General features: G+C 40.7%; 2 protein-coding genes across 4 annotated transcripts; one reads left to right on the top strand and one right to left on the bottom strand.

Annotated features, from left to right (window-relative positions):
- Positions 1–357: 357 nt before the first annotated feature.
- RB195_016690 (uncharacterized protein) lies at positions 358–8,773 on the top strand (the record flags this gene model as incomplete). Of its 3 annotated transcripts, XM_064183331.1 has the most annotated exons (15): positions 358–514; positions 694–761; positions 982–1,079; positions 1,696–1,832; positions 2,100–2,189; positions 2,273–2,392; positions 2,461–2,603; positions 2,681–2,786; positions 2,993–3,069; positions 4,320–4,443; positions 4,514–4,646; positions 4,715–4,800; positions 6,554–6,715; positions 6,777–6,869; positions 8,577–8,773. In XM_064183331.1, 15 exons carry the CDS (start codon positions 358–360, stop codon positions 8,771–8,773), a joined length of 1,791 nt encoding a protein of 596 aa, XP_064039212.1. The 3 variants fall into 3 exon arrangements, with proteins under 3 accessions (XP_064039212.1, XP_064039214.1, XP_064039213.1); XM_064183333.1 differs by lacking the exons at positions 694–761; positions 4,715–4,800; positions 6,554–6,715; positions 6,777–6,869; positions 8,577–8,773 and having other exon boundaries at positions 358–537; positions 4,514–4,650; XM_064183332.1 differs by lacking the exons at positions 358–514; positions 694–761; positions 982–1,079; ... (7 more) ...; positions 4,514–4,646; positions 4,715–4,800 and having other exon boundaries at positions 6,592–6,715.
- Positions 8,774–8,937: 164 nt separating this feature from the next.
- Positions 8,938–13,397, bottom strand: RB195_016689 (uncharacterized protein; the record flags this gene model as incomplete). The annotated part of the gene is made up of 13 exons (XM_064183330.1): positions 8,938–9,085; positions 9,647–9,822; positions 9,916–10,000; positions 10,711–10,796; positions 10,895–10,976; positions 11,186–11,322; positions 11,474–11,632; positions 11,687–11,860; positions 11,977–12,126; positions 12,302–12,401; positions 12,499–12,735; positions 12,796–12,866; positions 13,284–13,397. The coding sequence occupies 13 exons, from the start codon at positions 13,395–13,397 to the stop codon at positions 8,938–8,940; spliced, it is 1,719 nt and encodes a 572-aa protein (XP_064039211.1).
- Positions 13,398–14,705: the final 1,308 nt, after the last annotated feature.

Here is a 14,705-nt window from a genome sequence, read left to right as displayed (position 1 = left end):
TTTCCCAACGTCTGTCCAGTTGACATCCTCTGCATATATTTTTCGTCGCACAAACCGTTTCGAGAGAAATTGGCCTCACGTAAATCTCCTATCCATCGACAGTGTACTTCCAGAAACATCAATGAAAAATGTTATGAAATAGGACGCAAATGAAATTTGACCCAAACACCCGTAGCCTCCCTCTCCTTTTTTCTAAGCTTTGGATTTCCAGCCTACAACCTGCGAAATTTCCAAAAAAAAAAACCTTTTTCATTCCGGATTTCTCCTTATTGTTGTTTTCAATGCGCTTTTTACCGTCCTTTTCTGACACTGATAAGCTTGTGAAACATTACAGTACCCCGGTTTCAGTACTCTTCCATGCGGGACTTGGTCCCATTTCTCTCACTGGCATTTGTCGCTCGCATTGGGGAAGCACATGTGGCGTTGACGTTCCCTGAAGCACGTTACCCGCCGCTTGACTTTCTCGATACGTCACGGACCAGCGGCCCATGTGGTGTCCCATTGCCACGGCGACGTAAGTATAAACGCCAGCATATAGTATGTATGTTTGGATTCAAACTACATTCTCTTAGATGAAAAAAAATATTTTTTGCTCAAAATGAAAGAAAAACAATACCAAAAGTCGAAAGTACATAAGTTACTGATCAATTAAAGGGCGCTATTCGGTCCTACCGTAGTATTTACTCATTTCAGCGCATTATACAAATTTACTTGTTGGAACCACTTACAACTTCACATGGAGAATGGAATATCCGCATCAGGTGTGTTTTTTTTTTCAATTTTTTAAAAAAAATTGGATCAAATTTCTAATTTTTCGCTTTAATTGTGTCTATGGATACAAGTTTAGATGCCACAGCTACCCGAGATCTGTTAGAATTTGTCACTAGACCTTTCATTCACACATAGCAACATAAAAAAAATCATCCTATTGAAATATTTCATTTATGATTTTGAAAAAATTTCAATAGACATTATTTATAGGGTGGATATCGGATAGTTCTCACAGACAAAGAGGGTCAGACGATCGAAGAGTTGGCACCTATTAATGGAATCGAATTCGCCGGAACCGATGATCAAACGTTAGCCGAAATTTTTCAACCCTCACAAACAAAAAAAAACTACCCCAAGCAATTTTTAAACGGGAAAAACCAAAAAAAAAACCTGCTCCGAACAACGACTTAGAGGCAGCTTATAGTACGGAAACCCCGGGGACAACGTAGAGTTCGGATTGTAGATTACGGAAATAAGCGCGGCACCGCTCAATTCCTCCTCCCCTCCAACCATCCCCCGTCGTTCCGAAAAAAAAGGCGTAGGAACCACTTTAGGTCCTAAGAGATGCGTTAGAACGTGCTACCCCTGCTTACGCGCCAATTCATTCTTCGCGCATTCTCAGCAGAATTCATTGCCTTTACTTGAATAGGCTGACGAGAAGACCGCATTGATCTTCGACCGCTCGCTCGTCGACGCGATGCGTGCGCAGCGGTTGGCGTTGCGGCTGACTTCATGGGAAAAACGTTGTTTTCCACCCTGATATTTTATGTTTGGAGGAAATTGAGCGGAGCGGACCCACACTGGTTTCCGTAATCCACCACCTGAACTCTACGGGTTCCCTGGGGTTTCCAGACCACGTTTTGGGAGAGATTCCGATTCTTTTTCTTTTTCACTGTTTGATGTATGCAGTGCTTTCGTTTTCAGAAGTCAATTTCAAAATGTTCGATTCACGCGGTCATGTTCTCAGTGTACAGTGATTTTTGAGCGACAAGCTCTGGAATGGGGAAAGAGCTATCGATTCCGGAGCTGTGCCGATGTGAATGTTCTCGAGACTATGCCAGGTGAGAACCATTACCTCCAGGTTTTTTTTTGTCCTCAGCATGCTCGTACATCTTGAACTCAGCTTAGTACTAATTCTTTTTTCCGTAGACATTTCATACAGAGCTCAATAGCTGTAAATTACACCAAAGCAGAAGAGTGGCCTCAAATGAATCGGTGATAAAACTGTAACCAATAGTAATCGGAGGAGGCCACGCCCCTCACATCTCTGTGATTGGACGCTGAAAAAGGGCCATAATTGTTCTGCGGATCAATGTTTTTTTCTGCAGAAGACGAGAAATGTAGCGGTCATGGCACGTTGGTGGATAATCGATGTGTTTGTGAACACGGACATAAGGGCGACATTTGCCAGTACAAAAGTAAGTCAGAATGAGATTTACCCCGGAAAGGGGCGTGGTTTAGCAATTCGTCGACCCATCGATCGAAAAAAATCTGTTTATAGCCAACTGCCATCACGATGATGATTGTCTCAACGGTGGGAAATGTTTAGCGGAGGCGAATTCCATTACAGAAGCAAGCTGTTACTGTACTTATGGTTTCTTTGGGAAAAATTGCGAACAGAGTTTGTAATTTGTATCGTTGGATCTGCAAATGCAAACGAGCGAGCTCTCCATAATTCTTCAATTTCAGCCTACGAACGTGCTGAGGACAACTGCTTCTCTTATGCTATTATTAATGAGAAGAAGTACGAGATGTACGGTATGTTCGATCCGTCCTGCTATAACAAGGAGAAACTCAACGAAAATGATGTGATATACTTCCGAAAAGTAAAGGTGCGTGGAGCCATCCGGTGAATGATTCCCGCATTAAATTTGCACCGAAAATGCTTGCTTTGATAGCTTCCTTACAGAATGACGTCGAAATGATCCTAGACTTCAGTACAGCATCTTGGGTGGCTGTCGGTTGGCGACCGGAAGGTTTAGACAAATCCTGTCGCCTTTTCCCGGATCTTGAAGGTGGTTTATGGATTGAGTTTTAAAAAATTAAGCGTTATGGTAGCAAAAAAAAATTATGTGGTGCTACAAAAATATAAAAATAAGGGAGGAAGATGGCCAGAAAGTGTTTTCTTTGGCAGAAAAAAAGATATCCATAGATCAACGGATAAAAAGAGAAAATTGAATGGATAAGGACCACGATGACAACATTTAGAGTTCAAATTAAGGGGTTCGCTCAAAACGCTCAGCGACCGTCGATATGCCACCACTCGTCGCCCCATCACCACCATCTCAACCGATCCTAGTGAGTTCATTTCTATTTCCGAAACTGTCCCAGGCGCAAAGGTCTAATTTTTGAATTCACGTGAATTTGATTCGCAAAGGGTCCGGCAAAAACAGTGATGTGAACTTTGAAAGAAAAATATCGTTGAGAAAAGAATCGATGGTAGAATTCCCGTCATTCACAGGAATTTTCCAAAACGTTTGTCCGTTTCCCAACACAGCAATGACCAATGAATAAATGCTCTATGACTAGTAAAAATACACCGCGCCTAATACTGCAAGTTGCCACGCCCACTATGAAAGCACCAATCATAGACCATTTGTACTACTGAAACTTGGATAATTACGTGATGCTACTATATATCCCATGTTACCGCCTCAAATTCCATCTCCATTACAAACAATGTGTAGAATCTGAAGTCGGTTTGAAAGGAGAGAAAAAAAACAAGAAAAGAGAAGAAGGAATAAAAGATATGCACATTAAACTGCCATGGAATTGGACGTTTGCTCCGCAATTGCAGAAAACACACCCAACTTTAAATGTGAGGTTTCTTCACAATGAGTCGATCTAGGTAGAACGTAGCCCAATGTCCAGCTTAGGAGTTTTGGCGCATTTCTAAGGATTGTACACTCGGGTCAAGACGGCATAAACGCGGTGGATGTAGCGGTTAGGATCGACGTGGGACCCTTGCTAGCACCACTCAACTTTGCTGACTTCATGATGGTCCCACGTCGATCCTGACCGCTACATCCACCGCGGTTAGGATCGACGTGGGACCATTATGAAGTCACTAACGTTGAGTGGCGCTAGCAAGGATCCCATGTCCACCCTGTCCCACGTCGATCCTGACCGCTACATCCACCGCGGTTAGGATCGACGTGGGACCATTATGAAGTCACTAACGTTGAGTGGCGCTAGCAAGGATCCCATGTCCACCCTAACCTCTACCGCAGCGCTTCGACCGCAGCCGCTCATGGGTTCTGACCCGAGCTTCATGTCGTTTTGACTCGTTGTAAATCTACGACTTCTTCATTTTGACACTTTGTAGGCTTGTACTTTAACGAATATCGGCCTAAATTTCCGGAGAGAGGACACATGCATGTGATTGAACTTTAATTGCCCAAAAACTAGGTCGTTAGTAGCAATTAGTTGTGCGATGCATTATTTCAACAAATAAATGTACGCGGTGAAAACCCACTTGGCAAAGGGAAGTATCTGACGAGAATTAGAAAAAAAATGTTGTGCCGAAAGCTTGAAACCTTGTATTCCAGAGAGATCCATTGCCGATAGCTCCGTCCGATTCCACCCAAGACCCATCATTCGATCGTGCTCATCCACCATCAAAAATTGCTCAAGAAGGACCACGACCATTAATGCCACGGAATAATGGGCTCTGTACGATTGATTGTTCCCTTTTTTCCGTGGATGGGACACAAAAAAGAATTTACTCACCAATTTTTTGTAGTGGATGCGGCACTACGAGCTCCACTACATGCAATGGACTGTATCGATGTATTGATTGGCGCAATACGAGACGGACGTACTCGAGTTCAGGATTCGTATTCAAGAGATCGATCTACACCACTGGAAGATTTTTGGTAATGAAACTCATGAGAATGAGGAAGTATCTGTGTTTTAGAAAAAACACAAACCGTAATGTTTTTAGGTACGATGGTGAAATGTCATTGGTAGCTTCGGCCGGTCGAGAAATAGATGGCAGGACAATTGTAATGTTCCGAAGACCTATACAGGGTACGTGTGATCTTTTCAAAATTACAGTATCTTGTGATGCCAAAGTTTCTGGTGCTATATTTATCTTAAACCCCACAAATCTGAGGTGGTGCGGATTTCAGGTGGATTTTATTTCTATTCGTATAGAGGATCGTAGATTAAGGAGAGGGTGTGATTTCATCCATTTCTTCCTAATTGTAGTAAAAAAGGCTCGGAAGATACGGCTTGGAGCGATCTGGCGCGCCACTTTCTACAACGAGTCCAATTGGAGCGCGCCAGCCGTGTGCACGCGCCGCACCTTCCGGACCGTTTTTTTTACGGCAATTAGGAAGAAATGGACGGAATCACCCTCCTCTCCATAATCTACGATCCCGTGTACGAATGCTCCACCTGAAATCCGTACCACCTCAGATTCATGGGACTGATGCCTTTAATTATCTCGCCACACGAACATGTGTACAAAAGTCGGGTTGACAGAGAGTGTGAGTACGAAAGAAATCAGATGTAATGTTACGATACAAAGGTGGTCGGGTCTGCGAGGGGATTTTTGTATTAGCCGTTTTCTACAGCTATTTTTGATTTTTTGATACATTGAAGGACGATTTTTGTGCCTTAGGAATGGTTTTTTGCGCTCCAGATGTAGTTAAGTACAGCTCAATTGGAGCATTGTTGAGTGCCCCCCCCACCCTCCTGGTAAACTACCTTTGCAACTAAGTTATATCCGACAGCAAGAGGTTTCGTCCCTTGGACGAATGCTAATGCGCTGAGAAGTTCAAACAAAGGACAACGACTATCTATTTCCTCCGTTTTTTTTTTTAGAAAAAAAACTAGTAGAAACAGGGACGGCGGCAAAACGTTATCCACAAAAAAAAAAGTTTGAGTGTTAACGATCTTGGCTCTTGTTTCACATCGATTATCAAATATTTGCAGTCATTATACCACGAATTTAGGAAACTCGAACTATTATGCTTTTGGAATAGGTAGCCTTTACCCTTAGTTTGAATTTCGCGGTACGTGAACATTGGTCCAAGGGGCGGGGTCTTCTGCAGCCGTGTACAATTTTCGATATGAGTCTTTAGTAAAAGCGCACAAGGAGAAAATAGTTCGTCTGGAACCAGACGTGTGCCATACTACCGTACTTGAGGTGTCATTGCAATTCGAAGACGAAGTATAAAGAAACCATACAGGAGCCGTACAGTAATTATACAGTCTGTATTCCGCCCGTAAAAAAAGGATGCAGTTTTCTAGGGCCCAAAAAAACTTCACTTCACAAGCATTTATTCAATGCGATTATCTTTGCCATCCTCTTCGCGAGAAGGAAAGAGCGTGAAAGAAAAAGTGAGGGATAGAGGGTGGAGAGAGAAGGAACAGGAATAAAGAATAAATAAATATAACTCTAATAGACCTAATAAAGTGGAACTCTCAAACTCGTACTGTATGCATAAATAACTGTTAAATTCAGTGTCAATGATTTCCTAAACCAATAAGGACATAAGGCGAAGAGGTTAGAATTCAGCTTTTATATATTTACTTGCTCATTCAAATTAGTTTTCCGCGCAAGAAATAAATCGAATCATAATCAACAAAAAAGGAACCAAAAACATCAGCAGCAGCATAAAGTTAAAGAAAGGAAGCAAAGTAGAAATCCAAGATGAAAAAAGAACACACGTTGAAAAATGTAACGTAAGAACATTTCGGACCACTTTCATAGATTCAGAAAACAGAACGCTCACCTCAGATTTCATCCAAAGCAACAAAACATAAGCATTTTCAGAGATCGAGCCAACCGACCATCCGCTGGGTCCCGGACGTATGTTCGTTGTGTGGGCAAAAGGTCAAAAACAAGGTGCATACACACATGGAGCCCCGTCAGCCTTGGATGGTACTCATTCAAGTGTTCAATTCTATCCGGATGATATCCTCAAATATCATGGAGGTGTGTTAACTTGGTAAACAATAGACTATCCACCTAACTATTTGAGAAATAATTATTCTAGCAAAAAATCGCGGAATACATCCTATTGATTTCACGACACCAGTCAAATTGCCCAGACCTGGTGATGCCGCATTCGGCGTCAATATTGCTGCCAGTGAGTTCTCAGAACATTTATTTATATTATTGTTTATTAATTGACAAGACTTAAACATTAAATTGTGTAGAATAGACCTTACGAAAATGGCATTTACCGTTTCATGGAAGGAAATTACAGTTTTTGTAACGATAAGAACAACTCTCAGATCAAAACGGTTCCGGAGGTACAGTCGGCAAATGCTTTCTTGTGGGGTTTACTGCTCCCGATGCAAGAAGTTCTCGTTTCTTGTTTTTGTATATGTATGTATTTGCATAGGCGAATCAAAACGATATGAAGCTCGGTGCAGTTGCGTAAGCGGCTGCGCTCAAAGCTGTGAGACGTAGCGGTTAGGATCAGGCGGGACCTTTGCTAGCACCACTCATAGCTGTAGTTCACAATGGTCCCACCTCGATCCCAACCACTAGCTCCACCGTGCAGCGTCAAGCGCAGTCGTTTACGCAAGCGCACCCAGCTTGATGTCGTTTTCACCCGAGCGCGTTACGTCTTCGGTAAAGGTGGGATCTTAGCGGTCTCCAGAAAGCACGAGAAGCTGCCCAAAACACCTTTATCTTCTTTTAATGGGTATTCACTCACTTTTTTCTCTTATTTTATTGCATAAATAGGACTAAGATCACAGTTTTCTTAAGTTGAATTTTTGCTCTATTTCCTCTTAGAATTGTGAACAATTAGCATCCTCTGATTCCTAGCGAATTCCTTTTTGACTGCTTTGATAGTTTCTTCTGCTGTCAGGTCGTCTTCCAGGTGACCTCAACCCTACAGAAACTATATTTTCCTACACCTTTTTGTTTAATTGTGCATGATCAATGTTATTTCCAATCGATTTCCGCGATTCTGAAATAACTACAATCGAAAAAAGAGATTAATCACGAATATCACAGTTATAGTTGCAGGAAAAAAAAATGAAAAAGGAATCCAACTTCTCCTGACCCAAAATCTTTGGACCGCTTTAGGAGCAAAACAAGCTACGAAACTAATTCGAAAGAGACTCTAAAGAAATCATCTAATTGTATTCTTGCAATATTATAAGAGAAATAATGGAAATCTGTTAAAAATAAGAAAAAAGAGACATGAAAAGCTTGTCCTTTTTCTAGAAGCGGGCTGCTTTGCAATGGACGTCACGCGTCACTTCGTAGCACATGTTCCACAGCTATTGTATCTCCCTTACTTTTATTGGGAATTATTAAAGGATTTGAGATGACATAACAAACCTTTCCAACTTCCCAGGTCGATGTAAGAGATATTCTGCGCAGCTTCGATAGGATTTTGATCCAAAATCGCTCACTAGTCCACATACTGAAACTTTGTCTGCCTGCAAGTCATATTCTATTAGTACGCCACCGAGTGCATTTGAATCCTTGTTCCGGAATTTCCGGAAAAGTTCCGGATCGTAACTGTGTCGCTGTAGGAAAGAGCCATCCACTTTTTTATGTCAAGCGATATCATCCTTCTGCCTACTAAGCCTATACACACTACCTTTGAAAACGGAAATGATGTGTTCTTTCTTTTCAACAGATAATGTGACTTTTTCCTTATAATCGCTAGCATTACATTGTGGAGAAATCCATGAGATACAGTTTCCTCATCAGAATAGAATTAGAATAATAGGAAAAATATCTATGCCACTTCCAGGTATGCTTTTCTCAAAACTGCACTTAATTTACAAAATAACAACACAGTTCCACACCAATCGATACTTCTTTTCAGCTCCTACTGCTCATCATTCCGATCATCATGATACTGACAAGCATACTGCTTCCACGACTTCTTCACCTTCACCAACAACAACAACAACTACTACTAAATCAAATAGAATTGCTCCATACGAAGAAAACTCATCCAACACTCGGGATATCACGATACTCTTTGTTCTCGTTACTGCCTTCATTGCATTCTATTATTAAATATTTATATATGTAGTGAAATCGATCTTTTTTTTTACATAATCATGCATCATGACTTAATCAGATATAGATTTATTCAAATCAACGGATTATCTATGTTTTCAACAAATCCCTTCATAAAACCGAGAAGACCATGAAAAGAAATCCAACAATGTTCGAAACAGTTAGTTATCGTCGTCCGAGTCTCCACCTTGTTCGTCGTTTGATTCCTGATCACTTTCGAATGTTCCTTCTGGTAAAGAGTATAGTCTTACTACCGGAGACTGTGGATCCTTCATCAGTAAGTATTTTCCTTGAGGTTGACGCATACAGCTGAAATACTCCTCATTGCATTTAACTCTCTCCTTTATACTCGCAACGTCATTTTTATGCTCGGTACCCGCCTGTATTTTTAATTTACTAAAAATCACCGCACAGCAGAGAAATCAAGATCAAATCCCAAGAAATTAAAGTAAAAAAAATTGGACAAGTGTTCACGTTGCTATGAAGAAAGCATAAGGAAACATGAACGTGAAGAAGAAGAAAAATAAGTTAAGGATAGTGAAATAGGTGATAAATATAAGCAATTATACTTAGGCTGCCAGGAGCAACGATAGAAACAAGGGGATAGGAAGATTGAGGTAAAATAGGTGGATTGCAGTGTACACGGTCGCTCGGACCAGCTGATGTTCAGGCCTTTGTACTAAAAAAAAAGCAACACAGACGAATTCTACATGAAATAATAATTAACTAATAATAATTGCACCGCTGCCTCTTCTGTATGTTCTCACATCATTGCAATAAATCATTTAAATGATTGGAATACTAGAGGTCTCATGGGGTGTTCAGTTCTCGGCCTTCGCAAGCAATCACCGTTATAAAAATGCAACTAACCTGTCTATTACGCATCTTAGAATTCCCCATCCATTATCCATGTTCATGGAGATATTCTGAGCAAACTCAACAGGACGCAGCTGTTGAGTGCCTAGAATCACGTGCTGGGCGCTATTGCGTACAGACATCCGTGAAACGTAACCAAACTTGATTGCATCGGAGTTTGCGAGTAGAGCCTAAAAATGGAAATAAATCTTGCAAGAAACCGTTTCAAAACACATGCAGGATGTGTAGATGTTGCATTCAATGATGATTCATTCGTATCTCACCTGCACGGTCCATTTTGCCAGTTTGCAACTGTTATTTTTAATTTCTGTTGCCAAAACTGCACCCTTCTGGCCATCCAATTTGACTCTGAAAGACAATGTTTTCAAAATAATGAGTTGCCGAAGTTAAAGGCAGTATACCACTAATCTGGGGTAGTACGGATCTCAGGTGGAGTATCCGTATACGCGGTCGTAGATTATGGAGATGGGGGTAGTTCCGCTCATCGCAAGGGGCGGAGCGTTGCAATAGATGGTGTCGTACAAAACAGCATTCTGGAGGTGGCTGTTTGCAGTGATCCAGGGAGATATGAGCAGAATTACCCCGTCTCCGTTATCTACGGCAGCGTATACGGATACTCCACCTGAAATCCGCACCACCTCAGATTCGTGGTATGCTGCCTTTAATTAACTGTCCGTAAGTGTAAATTCGGGTTCTCTTTCAACTATTCACAACAAATTGTAACGCAGGAATAATAAAAGCGTTGAAACCGAGAATAAATTTCAAAAAAAAAAAAGAATCTTGTCCCTGATTAAATTAAACATGAGAGGCATCAGAAATGCACAACATATGGAAAAAAATATCCCCAATTCCTGAATAACTTTGCTTACAACTACTCTACCTACAATAAAGTAAACATTTACACCGGCGAAGATAGAAACGTATATGAAAACATTCGAAAGAGAAGAAAAGATAGATGCACAGCGTATATTTATTTATTTATTTATTTTATTACACTCAAAGGCGTATATAGAAGAAGAATTATAGAAGAAACGCAAAAAGTAGTAACTGTAACCTACCTCCAATCCACACCACCAGACTGTGAGCTATCCCACTCATTGAACGATTTGATAGTTAAGAATTGTACATCTCCAGAAGGTCCAGCCTACAGATGTAGTTTATCACCAATTGTGATTTCAATTGTATTGGTACTTTATTGGTAAATATAATGAAAAGAAGACCAAAGACAAAATTGGAACTTGCCATAACACCATCATGCTCTGTTCGACATACAACCTCTATGGGTTTGCCATTCGCATTCTTTCCCAGAGTCCATTTGCGATACCTAAACATGTAAACATGCAGATTTGACCAAAGAAGATTGTAGAGGCTGATAAGAGGAAATGGTGATAGCCAATTAAAGTTGATTCAGTCATATGAACAATAATATCAATACGCAGTAAGAAAATTGGGCCAAATATGTGCAATATAACATTGAAATCTTCGAGAAATTTTATAAAACGAAGGTAGTAGAATCCTAAAATGAGTACGTACCGATATCCACATCCGGATTCTCCGCCTTCTTCTTCAAATGGAGCACGAGGATGCGCCATAACATAAGGATGTTCTTGGCGTTTGAGTACTTGACGCCGAAAGTTTTGATTGATGAATAGAGCCTCTGTGGCCAAATCCTAAACATCAGAGTGGTGAGATCGATCCAAGTGTTCAAAAACTGTGATTTTTAAATTGAAAACGGGGACTGATGCATGAAAATAAGAAAGCTAAACAAATTTAACGATTTAACAATAAACAAATAAATAAGCCCAAAAGATGTGCATTAACCTTTGCGTTGTTGATGCCAGCTCCCTCAAATGACGGTGGATCACCGCTAGTTTCGGACACAGTTAGAGCATCCACAGGATTGGAAATACCACCAGTGTCTCTCTTATCCAAGAAAAGCTTGTCTCCTACACGATGCGCCACAATATCCCACGAGTACACCTAAAATCCCAGTATGTGTGAATTGAAAACGTGCAAAAAAGTTCACGAGCTTACCGATCTTGGAGCAGTCATAAGAGTTGCGAGGATTATATCGGTCGCGAACACATTTCCAATACCTTGTTGGGCAAGTTCTTCAATCACAGGATCTTCCGTAGTCGTAACATTGTAGAAGTTGCCACCACAACGTTGCAACGTTATAGGTGTCCTTACTGATACACGATCAATAGCCTGAAATGGAACATGTTAAAATAACGAAAATAATAGGAGTAATAATAGGAAATATTAGCTTAGAAAAGGGAGAATAAAGTACAGATAGAAAGGAAAACGCCTCCTATAAACTTCACCTTATCATAGAAGTGCAATGTTCCATACTGATGCTTGTTAATATCTTCACCACTTCCAACCCCAGGTAGACTAAGTTTCAGTAACCGAGGGAAGTCCATTTCTTCAATAACGCGCCAATCAGGACGCACCTGCACAGACGGGAGGCGGTCCTGAACAGAGCGCAATATATTTCTGTAGATCTGAGCCATTTTTAGAATGAAAAAACATCAATATTTATTTCAGCCATAATGATTCATGTTTACGTTCTTTTAACTAATGTCCTGCATTGCATTTTAGCACAACGAAAAACAAAGGTTTTACTGGACAACATTTACAAACACTAGCCTTTGGTCTCTCTCCAGGATAACGTCCGCCGGGACCGCGTTGACCTTGGCGAGCATTTCCTCCACGACGCTGCCACATCTTGAAAGCTCGCTGTTGCTCCCTGGAATATTTTTATGGACGCAATTATAAGATACCCATAACACAAAGAAAGTCATTCGCAAACAAATAAGAAAAGTGAAACAATAACTTAAACCCACTTTGCAATACTTCTCTTCATCTTCAAATTCTGACCCTGCAATGCTTGATCACGTCTTTCCTGCTCTTTCTGTAGCAATTTTCTGAACTGCAGCTGACGTGCGCGGAAGTTTCTCTGTGGATTCCGTTGCACAGGCTTCGAAGAGTCGACCAGTTGGAAGTTGTTTTCATCCATCCCATGCACGTAATCAAATTGACTTCCAGCATTTGCAGCTGATCCATACATTCGCTCGTTGTAACTGAAGTAGATAAAAACACAATGATATCAAACAAATCTAGTGATTTTCTAGAATCCCAACCGTTCATTTCCTCTGCGGTAGAAGAAACGATCAACTCCTATCCAGTCTGCAACACGACCGATTCGATCAGCCTGAAGTGCGGATCGCTATTGGTGGTGAGATCTCAAACATATACAGACACATATATTCACATAGAACCGTAACCCCAGAACTTCCTGGATCGTGAACGGTAAAACCTATGACGAGAAATTCTTCATTGAAAAAAAATCTAGGAAAAAAAAGCAGAATGATATCCTATAAAAAAGACAAAGTTGGACGAAAATAATGAACGAAGGAGCAAGAACTTGAACGATTACCACAACAAGAAACTAAGTGGAGGGAAAAGTGAAGGTTTTAAGTGATCGTTAGCATCTGCCAATACACAATTACACGCTAAGTTCGTTTACAAGAAAAACCGTCTACAGTAAAACCATCCGGTTTTGAGAGAGATATCTGGTCAAAACGACCGTCAACAACACCAAGTATTAAAAAGAAGAGAAAATCTTTACCTTATTGTATTGCTGGAATGGAATGGATGTATCTAACGCCGGAGGTGAACCTAACGGTCCCCATCCATTCGGATTCGCCGCGATTTCACAAAATTCAAATTTTGGCAACGTCATAACCCTGAAGGAGTTTTACGTACCACGCAGGGAAGAAAATAAAAAAAATGCTACGTGGGAAGCAAAGGAAACATATAACAACACATAATACTCGTAGTATGGAATTCTTTGGATGTAAACCATGAAATTCGCCTAGAAGAACAAACACCTAGAACTTTATTTGAACTCTGGGACTAATATCGAGGAAAAATATCATCGGGCAATGATGCTGCACCATATTTTGAGTAATTTCACATCAAATAAAGGATATCGTAGACTACTAAATGTTTGTGAATTAACCGCTTTCGTACACTTATATCACAATCGTGTCATATCAAGAACAACAAAGAAGTATACGTAAAATAACAGATACATCAATCGAAACATATCATCCCTAGGATATGGGGGAGCAGGAGCTTGGAGATTTTTAAAAGTTATACAGATCAATATAAGGCGGGAAGCAGTCGTATAGTGACAATTTTTCGTCGGTACACTACCGTAAGATTGCCATTACCTTCAAAGAAAACCAACTAAGCTCCGCAACAGAATGACGGTTTTTTCTACTCGGGGTTATGTTAGGGGAAAAATCCACTCCGCTCCTTTCAAGTTGAACTCGCACGAGCATTTGAAATAAGCTAATTCGCATTAATAGAAAGCAGCACGTTAAAGCAGTAGTCTAGTTTTATTGAATACTTCAAATATGCCGGCTTTATAAAATGTTGCAATTATTCTTTACTTAAATTGACCTTGTTGTGAATACTAAACTTCACTGTCAGTTGATTTCAGCAGATTGGTGGACGGTTCGATAGATGGTTAAAAGTGGTAGTGGCAACCGCAAACTGAGGATTGCCAAACAAAATCCTAGTAGAGTGACGGACCAGGGTCGCCCCATACCATTTAAGCTTTGATAGACAACCTGCTTCCCTGATTAGCGTCCAAGTAGGAACGGAAGAATTGCAACATGCAACCAAACTGAAAACGAATGTTTGTAAGGTGAGGAAGTACAAATGAAGAAAATAGGACATTCTCTTCGAAGAATATACGACCTTTGGATTTAACTGAAAACCTATCAGAAGCACTGTTTAGGCCGGCGTTTCCCTGAGAAGGCCCCATGGCAGCCTTACAGGAGCGTAATCGATAGCTCATATTTCACAGAAACATGTGCTACATTTGAAAAGTAACAATCTAATGCTGAACCTCTGCTGCTAAACAACATGCCAATCACTAGTAGAAGGCAAGTCATATCCGTAGTTACTTAACGAACACAATTAAAATCACCCGGCAAAAAAATCGTGGTAAGAAGTACCACGGACTTAGGGTTCAATCCAA

The sequence above is a fragment of the Necator americanus genome, chromosome II (genome assembly GCF_031761385.1).
Source record: "Necator americanus strain Aroian chromosome II, whole genome shotgun sequence".
NCBI classification, from domain to species: domain Eukaryota; kingdom Metazoa; phylum Nematoda; class Chromadorea; order Rhabditida; family Ancylostomatidae; genus Necator; species Necator americanus.
This window is presented reverse-complemented; position numbering and strand designations above follow the sequence as displayed.